Source organism: Corvus hawaiiensis, chromosome 22, assembly GCF_020740725.1.
Source record: "Corvus hawaiiensis isolate bCorHaw1 chromosome 22, bCorHaw1.pri.cur, whole genome shotgun sequence".
In the NCBI taxonomy this organism is placed as follows: domain Eukaryota; kingdom Metazoa; phylum Chordata; class Aves; order Passeriformes; family Corvidae; genus Corvus; species Corvus hawaiiensis.
This window is the reverse complement of record NC_063234.1, coordinates 8,434,265-8,459,211: the sequence shown is the minus strand read 5'-3', so window position 1 is coordinate 8,459,211 and position 24,947 is coordinate 8,434,265. Positions and strand designations below refer to the sequence as shown.

Genomic DNA, 24,947 nt, shown 5'->3' with positions numbered 1-24,947 from the left:
TAAAATGTGGCTTTACATTAACTGGGTCCACGTGAACTCATAAAAGGGGTGATTTAATTACTTTCTTTGGTATAAAGCAACTCAGTCAAGCGAGGAGCAAGAGTAAGAGACCTGAGAACTTGGAATGGGGCTTGATTCAGTCTAAAATTTGTCTTAAAGTGAGAGCAGCCTGCTATGGCCATGCTGTAAAGGGCAGTTATTAGTGTGTCTTTAACTCAGAGAAAAATTTGGGAAGCAGCTAAAAAGAGATTTAAATAGTTAAAATAACTTTGGTGCTTCTCACTCTCCAGCTGTTGAGTAGCTCAATTGACTTTTCAGAGGTGACATGTTCTCAAGACCTTTCCCTCTGCCTCTCCACACTCAGGAGGAAAAATTAGAAGGGGACAATCGTTATTTTTGTGAGACTTGTCAGAGCAAGCAGAACGCCACGAGGAAGATCCGGCTGCTCAGCCTGCCCTGCACCCTCAACCTGCAGCTCATGCGCTTTGTGTTTGACAGGTGAGTGGGAACCCCTGGAAGCTCTTTGGGAAGTCACTTGCCCTGCTCTTCCTGCTTTAATTTGAGGGGTGTCGGGGTGTCTGAGCCTCTCTGGGGATGTTCAGGGGAGTTATTTTGGGATGTGAGCTGTTACTGCTGTGTCTGAGCCGAAGCTTTCCCTCTGCACAGACAAACTGGCCACAAGAAGAAGCTGAACACCTACATCGGCTTCTCAGAGCTGCTGGACATGGAGCCTTTCATGGAGCAAAAAAGTGAGTTTGGGACAGTGTTCTGTTATCTTTTCCTATTGCTTCTTGGCAGATCTCTGTAATTCTGTTTAGGAGGAAATTCCTCCCTGTGAGGGTGGGGAGGCCCTTGGCACAGGGTGCCCAGAGAAGCTGTGGCTGCCCCTGGATCCCTGCAAGCATCCAAGGCCGGGTTGGGCGTTGGGGCTTGGAGCAACCTGGGATAGTGAAAGGTGTCCCTGCCCAACGGTCCCTTCCAACCCAAACCATTCTGGGATTCTGTGGTTCCTCTGAATCCTCTTTTTTGATTGAAAATTCTGTCAAGAGTTGTTTGAAGCCCATATTTCAAACAACATCCCTGTTATTAAGCCACAACCCTCTTAGCAATGTCCTGAAGAGCTGTGAGTTCAAGTGCAGGCTTTGCTGCCTGGTGAAAACACAAAGTTTTAGGCCAGGAAAGACGAATGCTGCTGGCTGCAGAGCTGTGAGTAAGTGCTGCCTGCCTTGCAGATGGTGTGCACGTGTACGAGCTGAGCGCTGTGCTCATCCACCGCGGAGTAAGTGCCTACTCCGGGCACTACATCGCCCACGTGAAGGACCCGCAGACGGGCGAGTGGTACAAGTTCAATGACGAAGACATTGAGAAGATGGAGGGGAAGAAACTGCAGTTGGGGATTGAGGAAGATCTAGGTAAAACCTTTCAGTTGTGAGTGCCCTTTTAAAATAACTCTTTTCACCAAAACCACGGGCGTCCCCGGCTGCAGCCTCCTGCTCCTCCCCAGAATGCTCTTACACGGGCTGTCACAGCTCGGAGGAACGCGGGAAACAGCAATCCTGGTGATTGCAGCCAGATTTGCTTCGTTTCAGCCCCGTGTGAGTGTTTGCACCTCCTGATCAGCTGCTCTAGTATTTCTCTGGCTGCCACATGGCAGATAAGACGCTGATAACACGGGCAGCGGGTTCCTATCAAGGAGCAACAGGCAAGTGCCACTTCCTTGGAACAGATAAGGAGAATGCTTTCAGTTTCCTTAACACATTATGGTTCTATTTCCACTGAGGTGTTTTACTTGGAGGCAGTAAAAACAATTTTGATCCAAATAACAACTTGGAAGCTAAAACTGCCTTTTTACTCTGAGCTTTTTCCTTGGTGCTTTTCTGTTTTACTGGCTCGTCACGTGCTGCCCAGATCACCGCGATCCTGGACTGGATTTCTTGGCGATTTCTTGGAGATTTCTTGGAGAGCTTGGGCTGAGGCTGGACCTGTGGATTTCTCACTCTGCAGTCAATAAATAAGAGCAGCTCAGTGTTGAACTGGCATTTGGACTGAATTGGTTTTGTAGTGACTCAGTGTTCTGTAGTGCAGGTGCTCACAGGCAGGAGAACCAGGGAAGTTAATAAGAAATTCGCTTGCAGTGTGAGCAATCCATTCCCAGAAATTCTGGCCCACCCGGATGCTTTGCTGTGGTTGGAATTTATGGAATGTTGCTTTTCTTTAAGGCATCTTTAGAGAAAAAACACCTGCGGATTTAAGTGCTCCCTTGGTTTGGTGTAATGGGGCATCAGCCTTCTCCCATTTCCTTGTTCTCACCTGCACAATGCTTCTTGAGGTGCTGGAATGTGTCCAGAGATGGGCAGTGGAGCTGGAGAAGGGTCTGGAGCACAAGGAAAAGAGTCTGGAGAACTTCTGAGGAGCAGCTGAGGGAGCTGGGAAAGGGGCTCAGCCTGGAGCAAAGGAGGCTCAGGGGGGACCTTGTGGCTCTGCACAACTCCCTGACAGGAGGGGGCAGCCGCGGGGGTCGGTCTCTGCTCCCAGGGAACAGGGACAGGAGGAGAGGGAACGGCTTCAGGCTGGGCCAGGGGAAGGGCAGGATGGATATTGGGAAAAATCCTTCCTGGAAGAGGCTGCCCAGGGCAGTGGTGGAGTCCCCATCCCTGGACGTGTTCAAAAACCGTGTGGACGTGGCCCCTGGGGACGTGGGTTAGTGCTGGACTAGTAGTTGACCTCATCATCTTGGAGGGCTTTTCCAGCTGTAGTGATTCCATGATCCTGCCTGTGCCAGCAGCTCTGTCCCGTTCCCTGTGTTCCCTGTGGCTCCACTCGCTCCCAGCTCAGGCTGGAGCTGGCTGGACATTGGAGCTGGCCGGACATCTAGTGGTGTGCAGGGAAACTGAGCCCTGAAAGACACCCAGAGCAGTTCAGCCTTTGTTTTTACCCTCCCCACTCACCCAGTGCAACAAAATTAGATGCAAATAAACTGCTGTGACCTCAGTTTTATAAAGTTTTATGCTTAACTGCAATTAAATGTTCTTATTTCTTGTATTCCAATTCAAAACTGTTTGGAGAATAGAACTGAAGTGTGTTTAGGAGCCTCTCTAAGCTGGAAGCTCAATATTTGTATCAAATTTTGATGTAATTTGCCTGCAAAACTGAGGCTTTTCTTTGTTACAAATACATGTAACAGCAGGAGAAGGTCAGTAGCATAAAGTGACCATAAGTCAGTAGCATAAAGTGAAGGTCTGTGGTGGGGGAGAGTCTTGGCCATGCAGATGGGAACAATTTAGAAAATTCTTGGATAAATTGCAAATAAATAGAGTCTGGGAAGTCCCCTGGATAGTGTGGGGGGAAGGGCATATGAATTTTTTCAGAATTTGGGAAAAAGAAACTTAATAATTCAATGATCCATTTAGAGTTTGACTTATGGAACATTGTTCCTTTAATTTTTTTCTTCGCTTAAAATGGTTTGATTTTTGAAGCTGCAGCTGTAGATAAGTGTTTTCCTTGCCTGAGAATCCGTCTGGAAACGGCAGCTCTTGCAACACAACTTGACATCCCCCAGCAGCTGCTCCAAAGCAACCCTTTCCGTGGCTCTTGGCTTCCCAAAAGCTTTACTGTGTTTTTTTCGTATCCACAATCACCTGTAAATACGATTTCTTTCCCTGAGGATTCGACTCTTTTCTTTGGAGTCAGGACACCAGAACAAGAGGCAAAAGGGAGAAAGGATGTTTTTCCAAGGGTGGCTTTTGGCTCAGAGAAGTTCCACTGGGGAGGGAAGAAAGGCTCTTGGAGAAGGGAGGTTCAGAAAAGGCTCCTAAATTTAGTCCCTTTGATTTACTCAGAAAGGCTGGAGAGATCTGGGGCTTTCTTTGGGATACAATTCTGAGTCATGCCAAGCCCAGTGCTTGGCACAGAGGCCTGGCACGGGGAAGCTGGCTGGGTGGCAAACTCATCCCGTTAATGGGGGATCAGGGAAGGAGCTCGTGTGTTGCTGAGGTTTTGCCTTTTGTTCCCACAGCGGAGCCATCGAAATCCCAGACCCGTAAGCCCAAGTGTGGGAAGGGCACCCACTGCTCCCGCAATGCCTACATGCTGGTGTACAGGCTGCAGGCCCGGGAGAAATCCCTCGCAGTCGAAGTGCCAGGTGAGTCCCTGGGGGATCCCTCTCGTCCTGCAATGCTCCCGGTGGGCTAGGAGTTGGAATTTTGCTTCAAGCCCCATTTTGAGGTTAGGAAGTTGCTGGAGCCCCTCTGCTCTGGTGCCAGGCGGGGAGAGCTGGAGAAGGCCCCGGGGAGATCTTAGAGCCCCTCCCAGTGCCTGAAGGGTCTCCAAGAGAGCTGGAAAGGGACTTGGGACAAGGGTCTGGAGTGTCAGGACAAGGGGGAGTGGCTTCCCAGTGCCGGAGGGCAGGGTCACAGGGGTTTTGGGGAGGAATTCCTGGCTGTGAGGGTGGTGAGGCCCTGGCACAGGATGCCCAGAGCAGCTGTGGCTGCCCCTGGATCCCTGGCAGTGTCCAAGGCCAGGTTGGACATTGGGGCTTGAAGCAGCAGGGGATAGTGGAAGATGTCCCTGGGTGAAACAAAATGATCTTAAGGTCCCTCCCAACACAGCGCACTCCATGATGCCATGATTTTTGACTGTTGTCCAGGAGCCCCAAAGGTGCCATGTGGCACCTTGGTGTCTTGACCAGTGAAACCCCTGGGTTTTCACAGCAGTTAATTAACATTAAACTGCTGATCCCTCCCATGTGCCCACTCAGACATCACTTTCTTACCCAACTGGTCAAGCTGGGAAGGGGTCAGGAGGAGATCCTCCCGCTGGGATTCGCCACCGGGATCCTGCTTGCATTCCAAGGGCGCAGGAGAACAGCGTGGTTAAATGTCATCAGCAATGCACGAGGAAGTGAATAATCCTGACAGATGTCAGGTTCCCTCTGCGACTGCCTCAGCTTTGCCACAGCAGGAACAAATGACATGAAAATAAAAAGGCTCCAAATCCCGAATGGGAATTTGGGCTGAGCGCCTTCGTGCCGTGCTTTAGAATTATGGGGGTGCCAGAACTGCCTGTGGGTTTAGTGTTTCCTGTTCGGCTGCTCCTTGATTAGAAACACTAATTAGACCCCTGGTGCTGAGGTGTGTTCCCCCTTTACTCCTTTTCTGTGGAGCAGAGGTGGTGGGTCCCTTTGGATCCCTGCAGAGGGGGTAAATCATACACCTTATTCCCCCCTAATAACACCCCAAACCTTTCCCAAGCCCCCCCTGTTTAAAACACACCCTCCAAGCCATAAAACTTCAGGAATTAGCACTAATTCCTGCCTGGATCTGTATTTTCAGCCTGTTTCCTGAGCTTGCTTGCTCTCCCTTTCCTCCTACCCTTCTGCCCAAAACAATAACTCAACAAAAACCTCTCCACCCAGCTCCAAATTCCTGCACAGCCCCGCGGTTGCCTTTGTTTCCCGTGGAATCCTGCCAGAGAACAGGGATTGAAGGCAGCAGTCAAGCTCTGCGGTTGTGGGGAGGTTTCATGGAACTGTAAATTTGAGGCATTTTGCTTTGATGCTGTTAAAAAGCAGCTTTTCCGGGACAGTGGAGAGACGTAACTTGGCTCTGACCTCGAGGAGGTCGGGCTGGTTATTTTTTAATACTGAATATTCTCCCAAGGTGGATATTTTGGTCAAGAATTAACCTTTTTGCAGATATTTTAGCTCTTCAAAATAATTCTAAATAGGAAAAGGTCTCAGATAAGCAGAGCTTCCCAGCCCGCTCCCTCCCACCAGCCCTGTGAGGGAAGTGGTTTATCTTCTTTTTTCCCTGCTGAGGTTTGGTTTGTTTGGGGTTTTTCCATCAATGGCAGCAAAAATCCCCACTTCCCTCACCTTTCTGTGGATCTGCCGTGGCTAATCTCCCATCTCCTGAGGGCTCTTTGCCCTTGGGTTTGCAGTGTGCTGGATCGCAGGTCGTGAGAGGCTTCAGGTGTATCCACAGGGTGAAAAGCTTTTGTTTGCCCCCAGCAACGATGAGGCAGGACAGAGGAGCTGCACTTAACGTAGCAACCAACCCCAAGTAAATTATTTTCTTGGGTGCAAAACTTTGCATTTAATCATCTGCAACCGTCAGTATCGGAGAGAGCAACATCCGCGTGTTTGGCTTGGGGAAAGACCTCGCCCGGCAGGGCTGCGGGAGGGAATTTTTAGGTTTGTTATCCCCAGATAACCCGTGGTAATTAACATAGCTGGCATTTCCCCTTCAATTCCTGGGGTTTCTTTTTCTTTCCCAGCTTTTCTGCAGGAGCTCGTAGAGCGGGATAACTGCAAGTTTGAGGAGTGGTGCAATGAAATGGCCGAGATGCGCAAACAGAGCGTGGCCAGAGGCAAGATCAAACACGAGGAGGTGAAGGAGCTCTACCAAAGGTTACCCGCCGAAGCTGGTCTGTAAGACATTGTGGAGTATTGCTGTAGTAGAGCTGTTAAGCTTAGGAATGATTTGTGACTAACCCCCAAGTGCTGTGGCCTTGCTGGAAGGCATTCTCGCAGCCCTCTGGAAGGGGAGAGCTTCATGCATGCTTACATTTGTTTTCTCTTGCTTCTTTCCCTGCCTTAACCTATTTTTCTCCTTTCTTTGCTCATTCTCATGGCCTCTGGCGTCGCTAATTCCCTCCTGCTCCTTCCCCATCCGTCAGCCTCATGCTTTGTGACTCTTTTCTTCTGCCTGGTGAGCAGCTCAGCTCGTTAGGAGCATCGAGGCGGAATAACTGCCTGCTCCCAAATTGCCAGCTCACGGCAGGTTTGGGAGCTGGTGAGCCCAATCCATCAGCAGGTAACGGGCTAAGAGAATGCCTGACCTCCAGCAGAAAATTACTGGATCCATCCCTGCCAGTGCTTCACTGCTCCATGTCTCAGCTTTGTTGGGAGACTGGGGTTAAGCTTTTCCTCCTGCTCCTTGAGTCTTGTTGCCTCAGCACACAGAGTTTTATTTCCCACCTTGTTTTTCTCGCCCATCTCCCTCAAAACTTGCTCTATCCATCCAGCCCAGGGAATTTGTCTTCACTATGTGCCTCTCCTAAACACTCCAGGATAATTATAATTGAAGATTTAAAAGTGGGTGTAATCGTTAGAGAATTTGCCTGTTAGAGAATTTGCTGTTTAGCTTTTATTATTGGATGCTCAGAGTCCACCATGAGATTGGAGTAGCCCAGCAGCAAACTCCTGTTCCTGTAAACATCTTCCTCTCCAGTTTGGGAATGCAGGTGCTTAACTCTGGAGCAGGAAGGTGTCACGGCTCCTCACGAGCCTGAGAATGTCACTGTGAGATCAGAGTTGTGCTGGAGGGATGAACCTGCCCTGAGTCACTCGTGAAAAGGAGCAGCAGCACAGTTCCAGTGTGGTTTCCCTCAGCAGGAACAGAAGAGTTTGCTTTTGGCAGTTCTGATGTGACAGAGGAATAAATCTCAAAGAGATGGTTTTTACAAGTGCAGGTGAAGCTCTTCTGCCCAATTCAGAGATGACAGGACCTAAAACTTTGCCCTGAGGCACCCTCTGCCTGCTGCTGGCACATCATGGGCACAGCACTTCCAGCACAGCTGGAGGCAGCGTCATTCCAGCACTGCTCCGGGTCCTGTCTCTCCAGAGCTCGGGGCTCTCTCTGCAGCTGTGCAGACACATTTTCTGCCAGCTTTGTGGAGCCTGCCCCAGAAAACCCTCCTTTCTGGGGGAGGCGGTTTCATCCCAAACTAGCAAACCAGTTCTGACAGCGATGCAATTCTCTGGAGGTCACGGCTGCAGAGGGCGTTGCGTAAGATGAAAACACCGTGGATTGAGGCTGTGGAGGAAAAGAGGCTTCATAGAGCTCCAGTGCAAGCTGGAGACACAGTGTTTTCCTGTCTTCTGTGTTTTCCTCTTGCTTCTCTGTTGCTTCTTCCTAGGAAACATGAAGGATTTGTGCTCAGTTATAAATGTCACCAATGGGTGCGTTTCCCCACAGTTTCAGAGCTGCCAATGTGGCAGCACAGAATGGGTTGTAATTCTTCCTAATTTACTCCTAATTTCCCAGTCATCCCACAGAAGAGTTGTGTAGTGATACTGTGCCTCAGTATTGAGACACAGGGGTTTCACCCCAAACTATTTCCCTGCTCACACAAGCACTGACCTGCTCCTGAACCCGGCTTTGTACTTCTCTTTCAGCAAACAAGGGCAAGCCTGCTGCTCTGCTTCAGCAAAAAATCTAAGCAAGTTTCCATTTGCACTGTAAACTTTAAAATCTTCTCACCTAAAATTGTTATAGACACTGAAATTTTGGGTGCTGAAAGGACAGGGGGAAACGCTGGCTTCCTTTCTGCTGTTGTTGCCTTTAATTTTCAAATTACCCCAATGAACTTCCTCTGTTGTAGAAAAAGCCTGTAATGTATGATGGTGATTTACATATTATATCAGTCCCTTGATGGATGATAGGAAAACCTTCCCCTTTCCTCGAGTGCTCTCCAGTAATCCCCAAAAGGTTTGAAAACACTACCATTGCTCCTTGGAGCTGTTGCATATTGATTGCTGAATCCAAAATGATCTGCACATCTTAATCTCACGTAGCTCCTGTCTTCTGAATCTGTGACACTGAGATCAGAATGGGGTGGGAGAAGCTGGATCAGACCTTTCAAAACTTGTACCTCAGAGATTTAATCAACAGTGATTGCCTGTTAATTTTTTAAGAATAATTATAAAATACCACCTGACATTGGAGCTGACATGTACGGTCTTGTTTCTGTTTGCGGTTTCTCCCCTCCCAGGTTCCCCCTATGACTTCATCTCTCTGGAATGGCTGCAGAAATGGCTGGATGAGTCCACTCCTCCCAAACCTATCGATAACACAGCCTGCCTGTGCTCCCATGGCAAACTCCATCCTGATAAAATATCCCTGATGAAGAGGATATCGGAATACGTGGCCGACTTCTTCTACCGGCGATATGGAGGAGGGCCCCGGCTGAACGGTAACATCCTCTCCAAGTCACCTCCTGGAATGTGGTTTGGAGCCTTGGTCTGGTCCCAGCCCTGTTTTAAGCCATCCTTTATCATCATAACTTTATTTCAGTGCATGGCTTTAGGGCTGCCTTATTTCCAGTGGATTTTTTTAGTATCACTTAATTCTGTTACCATTTCCCAAACCCATTTAGGGTGATCACAGGGTCTGCTTTGGCCCCGGGCTCCGCTCAGGGAAGGGCTGTGCCTGGAGGAATTGCTGTGGAGGGATGGGGCACTTGGCTTAGGAAACATAATATTTGGAAGGTTTGAAGGCGATTCTAGAAAATAAAACTTCCACATGCACCACTCCAAACTCTTGACAATTATTTTCTGTGCCTGCAGCACCCACAGCTCCTGTGTGGGCTGGGTCTCATGGAATATTCAGGCCAAAAATATCCCTTCCTGTCTGTCACCTCATCCGAGGGAGCACTTACCTGTTAGCCTGCTCCTGGTGAAGCACCTACCACACATTCTGATTTTCAGGGTCAGCCCAGCCCCTCCAGGCGTTGGGCATCCCCTCGTAGAGCCCCGGGTTTCGTTCCTTTCAGGAAGTTGCTCAGTAACTCCCACTGAGACCAAATTAGCTCAGCTCCTACTGGGAGCTTGTAGGGAAGAAGCTGCTTGTGACGCAGGCAGCCTTTGTGGGGAAAAACAGGGCAAGGTTTATTAGTCAAGTGGAAGATTGCCTGAAGGGTTGTGGGTTGAGTATGGCTGGCAGGGAGGGAGGGATGGGTAAAAGGATGGATGGACACGCTGCTTCCCTTCTCCTCTCGCTCCAGGATGAAAATCTATAAAATACTTGCCCAGCTGGAGGATTTCCACTCCTTTGGTCCAGTGCAGCCTTTGCAGGAGGGTGATTTTTCTGGGCTGAACTGGCAAAGTGCCACAATACAGGTGTTTTCCTGGCATTTCCTGCCTCCTGTGGCTGTGTGCTGGGCTGCCCTGGCTCCCTGAGACTACAGGCTGTGGAGACCAGGAGCTGTGAGAGCAGAGCTGTGAAGTGGTGGAACAGATCACACCTCATTTGAACTATTTTATGCTTCTTTAAGCTTCAAACATGGTCTGATGTGGCTGTAACCCCCGGGATTTCCTCATTTACACGTGCAATCACCCATCTTGAGGCAGCATAGTTGGTCCACACCTGTTTGAGGGCCTTCGAACCAGCAGGAAACTACCTGTGCAGTAAATTATGCAATAAATAGTGTAAAAAACTGTGTTTCTTTTCCCCCCACTCCAGTCAAAGCACTTTGCAAGGACTGTGTGGTGGAAAGGTGTCGAATCCTGCGGCTGAAGAACCAGCTGAACGAGGACTACAAAACCGTGACCAACCTGCTGAAGATGACAGTCAAGGGGTATGGAAGTCCCAAATGCTGTCAAAGATGCTTTTTAGAAGTGCTTGAGCAGCTTTTTGCTAAAGATTTCCCTGTTTGGGCTCTGAAGAAGGGAGCTGTGATTTTGGGGTACCAGTGCTGTTGTCTCCCTGCAGGAATGACGGGTTTTGGGTTGGAAAAGCATCCTTGAGGAGCTGGCGGCAGCTGGCTCTGGAACAATTAAACGAGCAAGATGAAGATGCAGAGCACAGTAATGGAAAAATGAATGGAAATGCACAAAACAAAGGTATTTACTCCTGATTTCCTCCTGATTTCTGCTGCTGTAGAGACCCACCAGCTCTGCCTGATCCCTCCTAACAAAAGACACGTCAGAGGTTTCTGTAGCTGTTTTGTTCCCCTTGTACGAGTAGGGAGGAAAGGATAATAAATCAAATAATAAAGTCCTTAATTTAAGGAGCGTTTTCTTTGCTAAGCTTGAAAACTGCGGGGTGATCTTTGTGCTGGAGAGCGAGATGAGGCGATAAGTGGTTTTACAAAGCTGTGTGAAATTACCACCCCAGACACATGATCTTTTCATCCACTTTTCTCTGAATGAGAGAGCACAGGAAAGGAAGAAACGTGAAAATTACCTTGCAGAAGGGATGATGATGATGTTTGTTGTGAAGGTTGAGGGATAAAACAGCACAGCTGATGCAGCAGCACTGGGAAAACACAGCCCGGGAACAAAAATCATGAATTGCACTCCATTCTGTGCCCATATCGTGAGAATAGATGGAGGTTTTATTTGCCTTCTGCTCTTTAAATGTTTGAAAATTCTATTTTGTTGCACTTCTTTGAACTGGGTAAGAAGCTTGTTGGAATTAAAGTGGGAACGATGGTTCAGGGCATTGATCTTGGGCTGGAAGGCTGGAGGGCACCTCAGCCCCCTGAGAAGGGGAAGCACTCATGGAGAAAAGGGTATTTCTGGGTTACCACTCCACCTTCTTCGGGGTTTACTGATTCACAACAGGTTACAGCTCCCAGTAGTGCATCTGAAGTACTCACGAGCCAAGTCTCTCCTTAGGCAGCTTGTTAGAGGCTCTTGCTGACACGTCACTGTCTTGATGATGCTCCATTCAGTGGCCAACGCTTGATTTTTAACTAATTTAGAGATTGATGTAGGCTTGTCAACCCCCTGGCAGGCTCCCCCTCGGTTTGTGAGGCAGCATCTGGTTTAGATCAGGGCTTTTGCCAGGAATTGTGCTTCCTTTGCTCTTACCTAGGCTTGTGTTTAGGTTAAACTCGGGAGATGTCTGGGAGCAGGGAACCCCTGCGGTGTTGCAGCCCTAACAAATGCATCCTTTGTAATCTCACAAAAGCCTGGCTTGTGCTCCATGCACTTCAAAGCCCTCCTACGTGGCCTGGAGGCTGTAATCCCGCCTGCCCAGAGGCCAAGACATTGGAGAATAACAAATCTCCTTCCAAATTTTCCCTTGGGTGAAGGCTTTGCTGTAATTTGAAAGGCGACTGTGCTCCTTTCCCCTAAGATTTTTTTTCCTTGGGAGAGGAACTCTGTGCAATCCTCTTGTGGTTTTTGTTTTGTTTTTTTTTTTTCCTTAATTAGATGAATCAAGTGAAGAGAAGAGGGAGGAGGAAGAGGAGTTAAATTTTAATGAAGACATCGTTTGCCCACATGGTGAGTCTCTCCGGGGGATGGAGCTGAATATCTCCCTTGTTGCCCACTACTGCACACATTAACCTTGTAGCCTTTGCTCCAGCTGTGGCCAGCTTGAGGAATCACTGCACGAATGTGTTCAATTCTCATTTTCCTGGTGTTTTTTGCTCTCAGAAGTTTTACTTGCAGGCAGACTCTGTGAGGACTTGGCCAGGCAGAGGTGTCAGATGCTGAGCTTCCCTTCCTGCATGGGCAGCACCAAAGCTCTGCAGCCATTTGGAAGCTCTAAAAGCAGTAAGAGAGAAAGAGGTGGTGTAAATCGGTCCAGGTGGGAGCTGAGAGTATCCACTTAGTTTCCTGGTTTACATTAAAACAGGAGCACTCACCCAGCACCTGGAGGACCGCTCCCGATACCGATTTCCCAACCTGCTGTGCTTTGGTGTCTGTTTACGTAAGGTTTTGACCTCGTATCAGTTGTTTTGCAAGTGATGCCTCATTAGCTGCATCCTTGGCTACCCTGTTGTTTAAATCTCACTTTTTAAAGCTTGTGTTCCCAGCCATAAAACCCAGTTTTACTTAAGCTGCTGTTTGTAGGCATCGGTTTGTAGGGATGCTCCATCTTATCTCTAAAGAGAAAGAAAAACGACATAAATTATCCACACACCTCCTGTCATCAGGGCTAATCAAGAACCTGGAGTAAGGCTTGAGAAATCTCATTTCCAAGCAGTGTTTAAGCACTTTGTCACGATTTTAGCTGTTACTTAGAGCCTTGAATGCTGCATTTCGCATTGCCTCGAGGCTGCTGCTGTTCAATAAACGCATGGAGCGTGGGGATGGAACATTTATGGAGCCAGACATGACAAAAAATAGGCCAATAGGCCTTTGGAAAATGTATGGTGTTAAATTGCTGGTTGATCTGTGACTTGGGGTCATAGCAGAATAAATAATAATAAGGGGGCTGCTGGCAGGGCAGGTTTTGTTGTCTTGAGTTAACCTCTGATTACTCATGGAAAACAACCTTTCCACCTTGAAAAATTCACTCTGGAGTGGATCAGCAAATCTGTAGTCTTGTTCCTGCAGCCTTAATTTTGTGGTGGAGGAGGTTCCTGCCTCCATGGTAGGCTCTGGAAAAGCCAGTGCTGGATCTGGGAGGGCTGGCTGGCCTCCAGGAATGCCACCCGGGCATTCCCTTCACAGCTCCCTTTGCATCCTTGCTTGCAATTCCTCGCTCTCCAGTAGCTGCCTGAGCACAGTGAATAATTTTTTCCAGATACCAAGTTAAGCCTTCTTTGATGTCCATGCCCAAAACATGTCCCTGGATGGTGGGAGTGGGAAGCAGGGTCAGCAGTGGTTGGGATCATCTTCCAGATGGCAAAACACTTGTTCTCTGCACACTCAGAGCTGATTTTTCCACCTCTTTCACTCACCCTATTAATCTGTTTTCATTAATCATGTGGTGTCAAGGCACTTATTTGTACAAGCTCCTTTTTTTCCCCCATCCTCGCTGGCTCTGGGCAGCATCCTGGGCCTTGTTGGATGGAGCTCAAGAGGCCAAGTGCTGCAGCAAGGCCCGACCTTTGTTTATTAGAGGAAAAGCAGGAGGGGAGCATTGCTATTTTTTCCTCTTCAGGGCTGGCCAAATTCCAGTCTCAGCTGGAGCGAGTCTGTGGGCCTGAGGAGCTGCTTGTCATGTTAAAGAGCTGCCGGAGGGTGGGGAGGAAGGCGTTTCTCTGCCTCTCCTCTCTCTGCAGCTCTCCAGGCTATAGAAAAGCAGATAATAAGGGATTGTGCCCTTTGGACACCACAGTTGCTGTTTTCCTTCCCTCTTGCTGCTGCAATCCCACTGAGGCACGGATGTTCCCGAATCCGGTTCGCATCCCGGTGTCGCAACGGCTGCACCTCGTGTTTCTCCCTGTGCCTGCACAGGGACTTCCCAGCTGCTGTCTTGGAGGGAGACGTGGTTGTGTTTTCCCCTTGACCACCATCAGCCCTGCAAGTGGGCAGCTGCTCGGATCCCGCAGCCTTCTCCTGTTTTTCCGAGCCTTGTTTATCCGGCCAGCATGTGTCATCACTGTGCAAGTGGTGTCCCAGTGCTGAGTGTGCCTCCTGCTTCCATCCCTGAGACCACAGGCACAAATGGCTCCTGGAAAACCCTTGCTGGCGTCTTGGAGCTGCCTGAGCATCGGGGTAGATAATCCTGATACCAGGATAAATAATCCTGATGGATAAGTAAGTGTTCTGGGGGTAGCTGGTAAATCTTGCTTGGTATCTTCACATCCAGTTATTCCCTAGAGCAGGTTTAGGGTGCAAAATCTGCCCTTTACACATCTTGAGGTGCTTGGATAGGGCACATGGAACTGTATTGAGATTCTACAGTGGGAATTTGAGGTTTTCAAGGATGTGGAAAGCACCTGGCTTCATGGGACACAGGGCTATCAGCAAACGGAGTCACCATGAGGATGTAGCTGTGGATAGCCAGAATCAGAAACCAGTAGCCCTGTGCCCTCTGGCTTTTCCCAACATCCTGACTTGTGTTTGATCAGCTGCTTAGGCCATGATCTTGGAAATCTAAAGGGTATTTTTATGAATGAAATTACTATTATTATTATTATTATTATTATTACTATTATTCTCTGTCTAAAGGAAGCACAGACGAGTTGAAGGTGACTTTGCTGGTTTTTGCTGACGTGGTGTTGGCTGAGGAATGTGTGGATTTCTTCCCCACGTTTATTCCTTGTAATCTCTTCAATCAAGGGCTGCAAAACATCCCTGAGCATGTTGTGATCAAAGCCTTTCCCTTGATTCTGTCCCTGCAGGTGACCTGTGCATCTCCGAAAACGAGCGGAGGGTGGTTTCCAAGGAAGCCTGGGAGAAACTCAAGCAATATTTTCCAAAAGCCCCTGAATTCCCAAATAACAAAGAGTGCTGTTCCCAGTGCAAGGTATTTGCCAAATACTCCCCTTTTGTTGACTGTAAATACTGGTTGTGTTTCTGGTTTTCCTTCTTAACACGACCCTATGCCGTGGAGGAGAATAAAGTCACCTTTAGTAGCAGCTGGGAACGGGGGCTGGGCTGTAATTAACTGTCTCCTGCAGATTTTGGAGCGTGAAGGGGAGGAAAATGAAGCTCTGCATAAGATGATGGCCAGCGAGCAGAAGACGTCTCTCCAGAACCTGTTCCATGATAAATGCAGACCTTGCCTGGGCAGCTGGCCTCAGGTAGGGAAGGAGGGGGGTCAGGGAATGCAGCCAGCCTCGGGAGAGGTTTTTACTGGCTTTAATCCCTCTCCTGCCCAGAGAAGCTGTGGCTGTCCCTGGATCCTTGGCAGTGTCCAAGGCCAGGCTGGACAGGCCTTGGAGCGCCTGGGATGGTGGAAGGTGTCCCTGCCCATGGCAGGAAGGAGATCCCAAGCCAAACCACTCCATAACCGTTGGCTCAGTCCGTGCCAGCGGAGCTCTCACGTGTGTTGTGCTGAGATGTGACTTCCCTGGATTAGCTGTGCTGGCACAAAGCCCTGAAGAGCCACGGGAATGGCTGACGTGCCAAGGGAGCTGTGGCTGGCCCGGAGTCAGGGAGATAACAGTGACAATGTTGCTGTCGTGGTTGTATCCGTCCCTGGAAGGACGGAAACGGCACAGCCGCTTCCCACCGCTCCCCATCAGCCTTCCCGTGCAGGAGGATGCTGGAACACCCCTGGGTTTTGCCCCACCACCACCTTTTGCTGCTGGGTGGGCAAAATTCAGGTGTGCTCCAGCATCGTCCTGTGTCCCAAAAGCTCAGGGAGCTTCCCAAAATACTGAAGCACTCCAGAGAGCAGTGATGGCTGTGCAAACCCTCTCCAAGCAGCTTCTCCAGGAATTCCTGGGGATTTGAGGTGCCCAGAACGAGCTGTTGGCTCCAGTCCTTGGTTTCTGGGAGTCTCGTGGTGCCGATTAATGATTGACTCTGCAATCCTGCCAAGGTGATTTGGCAGGTGTCTGCCTCCATCCCTCGCTGCTCCAGCTGGGAATAAACACTGAGGCAACACAGATCCGTGGCTCAGAACCAAGGAGACCCAAAAGGGTTTAAAAGGAGTTTTCCTTTTGTGCTGAGCTGGAGAGCTCCAGGTCCTGCCAGTGGTGGTTAAGGTTGCATCTGGTTGGATTTGCTTTTGGAGCTGGAGGATGGAAAGTTGGAACTCATCACTGTGGGTCAGAAATAGGAGGGTCTCCACCAGCAGGGCTACATCCTTCTTCCCTTTTTATCCTTCTTTCCCTTTTAATTTCCCAAGGGTGCCTCATAGAAAAGAGCTGAGCATCTTCCCCTCAAGCTTTCTGAGTTCTCCTGATCCAAAGCAGCTGAGGTTTGGGGAAGAAACAAGCAGAGTAAAAAGCAAGCAGAAATCAAGAGATGAAGGGAAATTAAAAAGTTTATATTTATGTATGTGTATATATATATATATTCCTCAGGTGTGCTGAGTTTTCCTGAAGAAAGATGGAGCAAGCCCTTAAATCTGTCTTAGGGAAAGGGGTGAGGATATAGGAGAGCGTGGAAGTAAATTTGTCACCCAGCTCTTGAGGTCTGGGTGATTTCTTGTCCAGGACAATTTAAAGGAAGATTGGGACAAAAAACCACAGATAGTCCCAAAAACACTGCCTCATTCAGTGCTCAGCTGTGGTTTTGTATCCCTGCTGCTGCCAAAAGGAAAAACTTGTGGATTTTGATGTTGGAAGTAATTGAGGGATGTTGGGGTGGTCTCACCCCACACCTGTTGGGAGTGCAGCTTCAGACCCTGAGTACCCAGCAGGAGAAGCAGCACTGGGGAGTCCTGGCTGCCCCAGGGAAATGCCCTTTCCCGCTGGGAATTAAAGGCAATTGGATCAAAAGCTCAAGTAACTTCATAATAAACACAAGATTAGCAATGGCAGTGCTTAGTACCTGATCCCAAATTATTTTCCTTGGCTTTCACAGCCCACTTGGACGGAGTTGTCATGGTAAAGCAGCACCAAGGTCTTGGAGGGAGCGAGCGCTGCCGAAAAACCGAACAGTCATTGTTGGATTCATTAAAAAGATCCTTTTTCCTCCTCTTTTCCCCCAGGAGACGGATGAGCTGTATATTGTTTCGCAGTTCTTTGTAGAAGAATGGAGGAAATTTGTCAGGTAACTTGGCTGGAGGGTTTTGGTGCTTTTTACCCCTTATTTTGGAGGCTGTAGATAATATTTTGTAAATAATATTTTGCTTCCAACTCCCAGCACAGTGAGCTCATGGAAGCAGTGGAGCTGATTTTTGCAGGACTTGTATCAATTTTAAGACACTGAATTTCCTTGTTTGCTGTGTGTTAACCAGATGGTCGGATTAGCTGGTAACCTGATTAGTTTTTTCATCTGTCTGGAGCTGTATCCCAAAGGTCACCGCTCAGGCTGGAGATGGAAATCTGCTGGACAGAGTCACTCTGCACTGCAGAGGAACGCAGATCTGATTTCCTCATCACGAGCAGTTACTATTCCTTGTTGGAATGCCTTGTGTAAATACTCACCTGTGATTTCTTCCTGGCTTCCTGAAGAACTGTGGGGGTTTTGGTGGGATAACCTGGTCCAGCTCTCCCAACTTCTGCCCTTCTGCAGGAGGCCGACACGCTGCAGCCCCGTGTCCTCCATAGCAAACAGCGTCCTGCTCTGTCCCCATGGGGGGCTCATGTTCACCTTTGCTTCCATGACCAAAGAAGACTCCAAACAGTGAGTTTCTTCCCTTCACACACTTTCCTTTTGCCAGGAGCTTTGGGAGAACATTCCCAAAGGAATGCTCTTGCTGCTGAGCTGCAGCAAGATGAAGAGTGAATCCTTTCCCTCAAAATTAACACCAAGGCTTTCTCAGAGCCACCTCAGCCTTCCTGCAAGGCAAGACCTTAACTGTCCAAGGATGCTGGATCAGGAAAAAAGAGCTTCCTTCAGCTTGATTTGTTCCTGACAATAACCACCCTGGGTTTGGCCGGGATGCAGAAACATCCTGCTCCCTTACAATTTGCTTTTCGTGAGCCTTCCCCCCCGGAGCATTGGCTGCAGGGCTGGACTTCATGCTCCACAGCCTTGCTTCTGCAGTGATGCAGCACTAAAAGTAGGAAATCTTCCTCTCCTTTCCTCCTCCATCCCTCCCTCCGGCATGGCGGGAGCACAGCAGCGTCGCTAATCGCAGGCTGCTGTTATCTGGGTGTACAGGCCCTCCCATGGAGCTGGGTTTTAGATGGATTTTGCAGTTTTTCTTTCGTTGACAGACCCACAAGCCAAAGAGGGAGGGTTTGTTGGGAGCTTAGGTCTTGGCTTTTCCATGTCATAAAGCACCTGCCTGTTCCTTTGCACAGTATAGCTCTGATATGGCCCAGCGAGTGGGAGAGGATCCAAAAACTCTTCGTTGTGGATCACGTCATCAAAATCACCCGGACACAGGCAGCCGGGGCCGACCCCGAGGGCGCCCACTACTCCTCCGAGCCCCGTGAGTGACTCTGCTCCTGGGGATAAAAACTTCAGTCGAAGGGGATCGGTGGGAAACACAGAGCTTGGCAGATCCCTCCCTGCAATGCTGTGTCCAACTCTGGAGTCTCCAGCACAGGAAGGATATGGAGCCGCTGGAGCAAGTCCAGAGGAGGTCACAGAGATGCTCCATGGGCTGGAGCCCCTCTGGAGCCAGGCTGGGAGAGCTGGGGGTGCTCACCTGGAGAAGAGAAGGCTCCAGGGAGACCTCAGAGCCCCTTCAGGGGCCTGAAGGGGCTCCGGGAGAGTTGGAAAGGGACATGGGACAAGGGATGGAGGGACAGGACGAGGGGGAATGGCTTCCCACTGCCAGAGGTCAGGGATGGATGGGGTATTGGGGAGAAATTCTTGGCTGGGAGGATGGTGAGGCCCTGGCGCAGGGTGCCCAGAGAAGCTGTGGCTGCCCCATCCCTAAAAGTGTCCAAGGCTTGGAGCAACCTGGGACAGTGGAAGGTGTCCCTGCCCATGGCAGGGAGTGGGATGAGATCCTAAAGGTCTCTTCCAACCCAAATAACTCTGGGATTTGATGTGATTCACTCTGGGTTAGCAGTGAGAGGCCCTGTACTGGGGCCCTCTGAGGAGCTGGAGCAATGAAATGTTTTCTCCCATGGTGTTTCCCCAGAACTGTGCCCCGAGTGCCGGGAAGGGCTCCTGTGCCAGCAGCAGCGGGACCTGCGCGAATACACCCAGGCCACCATCTACATCCACAAAGTGGTGGATAACAAAAAGGTAGGGACTACCCTCCATCCCTGCTCAGCCTGGCTCCAGGAGCCCCAGGAATGCCCCAAGGGGGCTGTCACAGCTCCCATGTCCCCAGGATGGGTGGGGATCCTGCTGGTCCGTGGTGGTGGTGAGGGCAGAAATCCCCTGGCTCTGCAGCTTTGGCAAAACCAGCAAACTGGGACATGCTGGCTCTGAAAATTCCATCTCCTTGAGGCTTCCTTTTGCCAAACCAAACCCTTTGTGTTTTCAGGGATGCTCCCAGCTGTTTTCTCTGTCTTAGCTGTGTTCCCAGGCTCTACCTGCTCTCCTCCCCCTCCAGTATTTGTCATTTCCTTTCTTCTTGCTCAAGTGACATTTTTATTGCTGGATAAAAATGAGCTCTTCCCCTCGGCACTGGTGAGACAGTGAACTTGGAGATGGTTTTCAGGATACCCTGAAGCTGTGAATTTTGTTTTTACTGATCTTAAGTGTCAGGATCAGCTCTAGAACTGGTTTTCCAAGTACCCAAAAGCTGCTCCTGGTAAACCTCCCCGCTTAGGGCTCTTAAGGAGGGATCCAAGGGTGGGCGAGCTCGGATGAAGACGATCCCTGCACTTTTGCAGTGTGGGGTGGGTTTTTTTGGTCTTTCCTTGATTTCCACCTCCCTGCCAGTCCCAGGGAGGCGCTGGAGCCCGGGGAACTGAGGGGAGCTGGAGGCTGGATGGGTTCCTGCCTTGGTTGTGAGATGTGGATCACGCAGCACCGTCTGGAGCCATCAGCCACAGGCTTTCAGCCTGAATCCCCAGCCTGAATCCCTCTTGGCTCTGGTGCAGGAGAGGGTTGGGTGTTGTGTTTTTCTGGCACTGGACAGGACTGTGCTCACACGTGGGGCTGGCAAAAATACAGGGAGCTATTCTTTGTGGAGCAGCTGGAGCTGGAGAGAGGGGGTGAGAACGTGCCCACGAGATCCCCCAGTAGCAGGGCAGCCTGGGCAGGATGGGAAGCAGCAGGAATGCTGGCCAGGATCACTGTCGGCAGCACTGGGAGCCACTGTGCCCTTCGTGCTGGGCTTTGCAAAATCAGGGAGTGTTTCCAGCCCCTCACCCTTTTCCTGTCTCCTCTGCATCACCTGGCTCCTCCTTGGGGGGGTGATGCTGCAGAGGGAAGCCTCATCTGGATAAAATCATTGTAGGGTGGCACTGCTGGAGTTCAGAGGGCTCTGGGGAATGTTTGGGAGCTGGAATTGCGTCATTCATTGTAAATACACGATGGAGAGGAGAGCTCTTGGCATCCAGAGCTCCTGGGCTCCTCCAAAGCCCAGCTCCAGCCACAGCAGAGCTGGGAATTTGCATCCAGGCAAATCTATGCCTGGAGTGCCTTTCACCGACGTGAACAACCTTTTTATTTTTGTATTTGTGTAAATTATTTAGATTTAATTTAGTTACAGCCTCCAGCCCCATAAGTGATGGTGCTGAGTGTCCCTGCCAGGCTGCTGCAGGGACACAGGAATGTCTTAACTCACGGAGCATACTTTCTCGATGTTGAGGCTTTTGCAACACCCTTAGATGAAGCAGCTGAAGGGAAAGGAATCAGTCCAGGGCTCAGGAGACTTTGCCTGGAGAGGAGGGCAGGAAGCACCTGCAGCTCCACAGAGGGGGATTCCTGAGCTGAATCCCACGAGGTTCCACCGAGGTGGGGAGGGTGGAGGAGCCTTTGCAGAGCTCACGGAGCAGCTCCTGGGGCTGTTCCTGGGCTCCCTGGATGGAGGTGGCACCTGGAGGTCTCTGGGAGCTGTTTGCCGTGGTGGGACAGGCCGGGTGAATGCTGTTGGTTATGGAGAATGATTTTTATGACTCCAGGTAATGAAGGACGCGGCTCCGGAGCTGAACGTGAGCAGCTCGGAAGCTGAAGAGGAAAGGGAGGAAAACAAGCCAGAGGGGGAGCAAGACCCCGATTTTAACCAGGTAGAGATGAAAAATCCCATCAGATTCCTTGATTTTTGTATTATCCTCCTGAGTCAGCATGATGGGATCACCACCCTCCTCCTGTGCATCTCACTGGCAGCAGAAGAGTGTCTTAAATTGTCATTTGAATGGTCAAACCACACAGTGCTGGGTTTTGGAGAGATTAGATATGGACAGGGATTCGTGTGCGTGTGGGAATCTGCCCCACACTGGCGTTAGGACTAGGAGCTGAGGTCTGAAGGCAAATCCTTTGGTTGCCTCCACACTTGCATGCTTCAATTGGCTTTCCAAAGGGTTTTCCATCGTTCCCTGCCTTCCCTTGCACGACCAACTCACCCAAAACCCTTTCTGAGATCTGGGAAAGTTGTGTTTATCCCTAAACAACTCTATCTCCTCACTTTCTGCCTCGTCTCCAGGCCAACGGTGGCGCGAAACGCCAGAAGCTCTCCCACCAGAGCTACATCACTTACCAAAAACAGGGAATCAGGAGGAGCACGCGGCACCGGAAGGTCCGGGGGGAGAAAGCGCTGCTTGTGTCGGCCAACCAGACCCTGAAAGAGCTGAAAATCCAGGTGAGGCCAGCTCTGCTTCCAGGAATGAGGAAGAAAACATAAAATGAAGAGTGTGGGGGTGCAGGGGGAGGGGAGGGTCTGACCCCCCAGGAGGTGGGGAGGGGTGCCAGGGGGTGCTGGGGTGGGAATGCCGCGATCCCGGGATGAGGTGTCCGTGTGCCCCCAGATCATGCACGCCTTCTCCGTGGCCCCCTTCGACCAGAACCTGTCCCTGGACGGGAAGATCCTGAGCGATGACACGGCCACGCTGGGCAGCCTCGGGGTCATCCCCGAGTCCGTCATCCTGCTCAAGGTAACGGCGGGGTGGGATTCGGGAGCGCCGTGGGATCAGTGAGAGCCACGAGGAGGGTGTGGTGGTGTGTGTGGAAATGGGGACAAATGGAAGGAGCTCCTCGTGCAGCTGCTTATTAAAAAAAATCTGTAATTTTTTTGATTTAGGGAAGGAAAATCCTTAATTTTGTTTGTTTGTTGTTTGTTTGTTTGTTTGCTTGTTTGGAGGAGGAAAATACTTCTTGGGGTTTTGTTTTGGAGGAAGAAAATTCTTAATGATTTTGTGTTGGGGACAAAAGTCCTCATTGTTTTTTGTTTTGGAGGAGGAAAATCCTTGATTTTGTTTCAGAGAGGGAATATCCTTAGGTGCTCGGTGGTTTCTTTGTTTTGGGGGTTTTTTTGGAGGAGGAAGATCCTTAATTTTTTGGTTGGAAGGGACTATCCTTTTGTTTTTTGTTTTGTTTTGGAGGGGGAAAAGCCTTAATTTTTTTTTTTGTGTTAGGGGAGGAAAATCCTCATTGGTTTTGTTTTGGAGGAGGAATATCCTTGATTTTATTTATTTTGGAGGAGGTAAATCCTTTTTATCTTCGTTGTGGAGGAGAAAACCCCCTGGTTTTTTATTTCCAAGAGCCCTTTGTAGCTCATTTGGCTGCTGAGCTCTGTGGGTACCAAAACATGGCTAAATCAGGGAGTGAGTCCTGCCATCGAGTTCCCGCTCCCAAGAGCCCCATTCCCTGCTCCTGGCCTGAGCAGGATCCCGCGGATCCGTGTGCTCGTTAATTCCCTGCTCCCCTGTCTTCCCCAGGCCGACGAGCCCATCGCGGACTACGCGGCCATGGACGACGTTATGCAAGGTGAGAGGCGGGGACGGGCTGGGCTGGGGCTGCCGGCCGAGGATTTGGGTTGGGAAGGTGTAAAATGGGGATTGTGACGCTCCTGTGTCACCGGCTGCGGGACGCTCAGAGCGACTTCTAACGCCTCCCTTCCCTCTCCATCCCAGTTTGTATGCCTGAAGAAGGATTCAAAGGTGAGTCCAGGTGTTTTCCCCCTTTGCACCCCTCACATGGATCCCACCCCATCCCATCTCCCTCCTCATCTCCTGGTGGTGTCTCTCCTTCCCAGGGACTGGTTTACTTGGCCACTGATGGTTTTCCAAGAGGAGCGACCAGAAGGGAAGAGGATTTGTCACATGGTAGGGCATTAAAAGAGTAAAAGCAGGTGGATGCAGTACTTTTTGACTCTTCCAGAAGGCAAAAATCCATCGTGAGACGTTTGCTCCCCAAAAAACAAAACAAATGCCTTATGTCAAAGCAGATTGCACTGAAGGACATCCGGCTTCAGGACAACGTTCCCGGGTTTATTTAATAAGGAACAGGAAGGTTGGGAAGTTGAGCAGCAGTTGGAGTGTTTGGGACGAGGGGTGGCCTCGTGTGTCCCCTGGTCCAGCTGCAGAGGGTCGAGATCCAGTAGCTCCAGCCCATCCTGATCATTCTCCAGGAACTCTTTAGGATAATCCCATCTCTGATCCACTCTTACGCTTTCAGTCCAGCATGGAAGTACAGGGATTGTGACTTGGTGAGGAATGTCTAGTGCTTTCAGACAACAAAACTTCATTTATTTAACCCAAAATGGAAGCTGGGATCTGCCTCCCAGACCCTCCCAGGGGCTGGGAGACGCCCCCTCTCCGCACCCCTCTGCCGTCACTTCCACACCTTGGACGATCCAATAACCACCTGAGCTCTGGGAACTGTGGGTTTTTTTAGAAGTTTGGGGTATTTTAATGACTCTGGAGAACATTTTCCCCCAGTCTGACGCTGCTGGGAGTGTTCCTGGCTCGGGGCAGCCGGAGCCGCTGAGGGGGTGTGGGTGGGTGCCATTTTCCCATGGGAAGATTTTCTTACCCCTCTCTCCTCATTTTTCAGCAATGCACTAATTTTTTAATTTTTTTTTCCTGACATCTCCCAGCAAAGTTTTCTCCCCATTAATATTTAGCAGGAAATAGTATCCCACTTCCAAACTGATCCACACTGGGCGCTCCGAGGGATCTCTTTAATAGAGATCCTCTTCCTTTCCAGCCTTTTCCTTTGTTTCCGTGGAAAAGTTCAATGCAGAGATCACATCAGTTTTATTTTTTCAAGGTTTGCAGGAATTTTGGGGTGGAAGAAGAGGGTGGGGGCCACAAATTCCATCCCCAAAACCCCACCAGTTTTGATTTCCAGTGTTTTATTTCCATGGTTTTATGCGAAGAATTCCAGCTGCTCTTTGCCCAGCCCCCTCCTCCCTTGTCCCTGCTGGGTTTGGGGGTGAAGCAGCAGCATTTGAGGGGCTCTGAAGTTCCTAAGAAGGGATTTTTTGGGGCAGTTTGAACCCGTGGATTCTTTCCCAAGGTACAGACATAATTAATTCCATGCGCCGAAGCCACAGGAGGTTTTTCTTCCCAGCCTGAAGCACTCGCTTGTGTACATATTCCTTGGAAATTCCATCTTTTCAAGTTGCTGTTAATTTTTTTTAATGTTATATATAAAAAAGTCTCTTCCTTGAGCTTATACTGTTGTGGGAAGGGATCCCGTGGGGCCGTGAGGGTGTTCCAGGGCTGCGGCAGTTCCGGCAGCGCCAGATCCTATGGAGGACACAGGTGCAAGGTGTGAGCCAAGGCCCCGTTCCTGTTTTGTCTGTTATTTGCAAATATTATCGGATTAAAGTTGTCATTGGAGCTGTGGCAGCCTTGTTACAGTGCAGACACGTGGGCCAAGGGTGTTGGAGCAAGGTGGAGATGATTATCCCATAAATCCCACTTGGAGCTGTCCCAAAAAGGCATGTGGGCACTGGGGGGTGGGATGGGAGCAAGAGGGACCCTGCTGGAGCAGGAATCCCCCCCTCCTCTGCACGGGGAAGAGGTTTTTTGGAGCTTGGGCACTGCGTTTGGTGGCCCTGGCCCTGTCA

At 50.0% G+C, this 24,947-nt stretch overlaps 1 protein-coding gene across 5 annotated transcripts in view; it reads left to right on the top strand.

Moving 5' to 3' along the window:
* The window catches only part of USP48 (ubiquitin specific peptidase 48), a 30,380-nt gene extending 5,663 nt beyond the window's left edge, over positions 1-24,717 (top strand). For 2 of the 5 annotated variants that reach the window (XM_048326304.1, XM_048326306.1), the window contains 21 exons: positions 365-498; positions 667-749; positions 1,233-1,412; positions 4,016-4,141; positions 6,274-6,423; positions 8,773-8,973; positions 10,242-10,356; positions 10,491-10,621; positions 11,939-12,010; positions 14,806-14,930; positions 15,085-15,207; positions 17,067-17,128; positions 17,594-17,704; positions 18,328-18,458; positions 19,119-19,225; positions 21,058-21,162; positions 21,579-21,734; positions 21,901-22,026; positions 22,810-22,858; positions 23,005-23,031; positions 23,127-24,717. In XM_048326304.1, coding sequence (XP_048182261.1) covers positions 365-498; positions 667-749; positions 1,233-1,412; positions 4,016-4,141; positions 6,274-6,423; positions 8,773-8,973; positions 10,242-10,356; positions 10,491-10,621; positions 11,939-12,010; positions 14,806-14,930; positions 15,085-15,207; positions 17,067-17,128; positions 17,594-17,704; positions 18,328-18,458; positions 19,119-19,225; positions 21,058-21,162; positions 21,579-21,734; positions 21,901-22,026; positions 22,810-22,858; positions 23,005-23,031; positions 23,127-23,149 — 2,337 coding nt within the window. In that variant the 3' untranslated portion in view covers positions 23,150-24,717. Of the gene's footprint in view, positions 1-364; positions 499-666; positions 750-1,232; positions 1,413-4,015; positions 4,142-6,273; positions 6,424-8,772; positions 8,974-10,241; positions 10,357-10,490; positions 10,622-11,938; positions 12,011-14,805; positions 14,931-15,084; positions 15,208-17,066; positions 17,129-17,593; positions 17,705-18,327; positions 18,459-19,118; positions 19,226-21,057; positions 21,163-21,578; positions 21,735-21,900; positions 22,027-22,809; positions 22,859-23,004; positions 23,032-23,126 lie in introns of those variants that run through there. The other 3 variants (XM_048326305.1, XM_048326308.1, XM_048326307.1) reach the window with 3 other exon arrangements.
* The last annotated feature ends 230 nt before the right edge of the window (positions 24,718-24,947 follow it).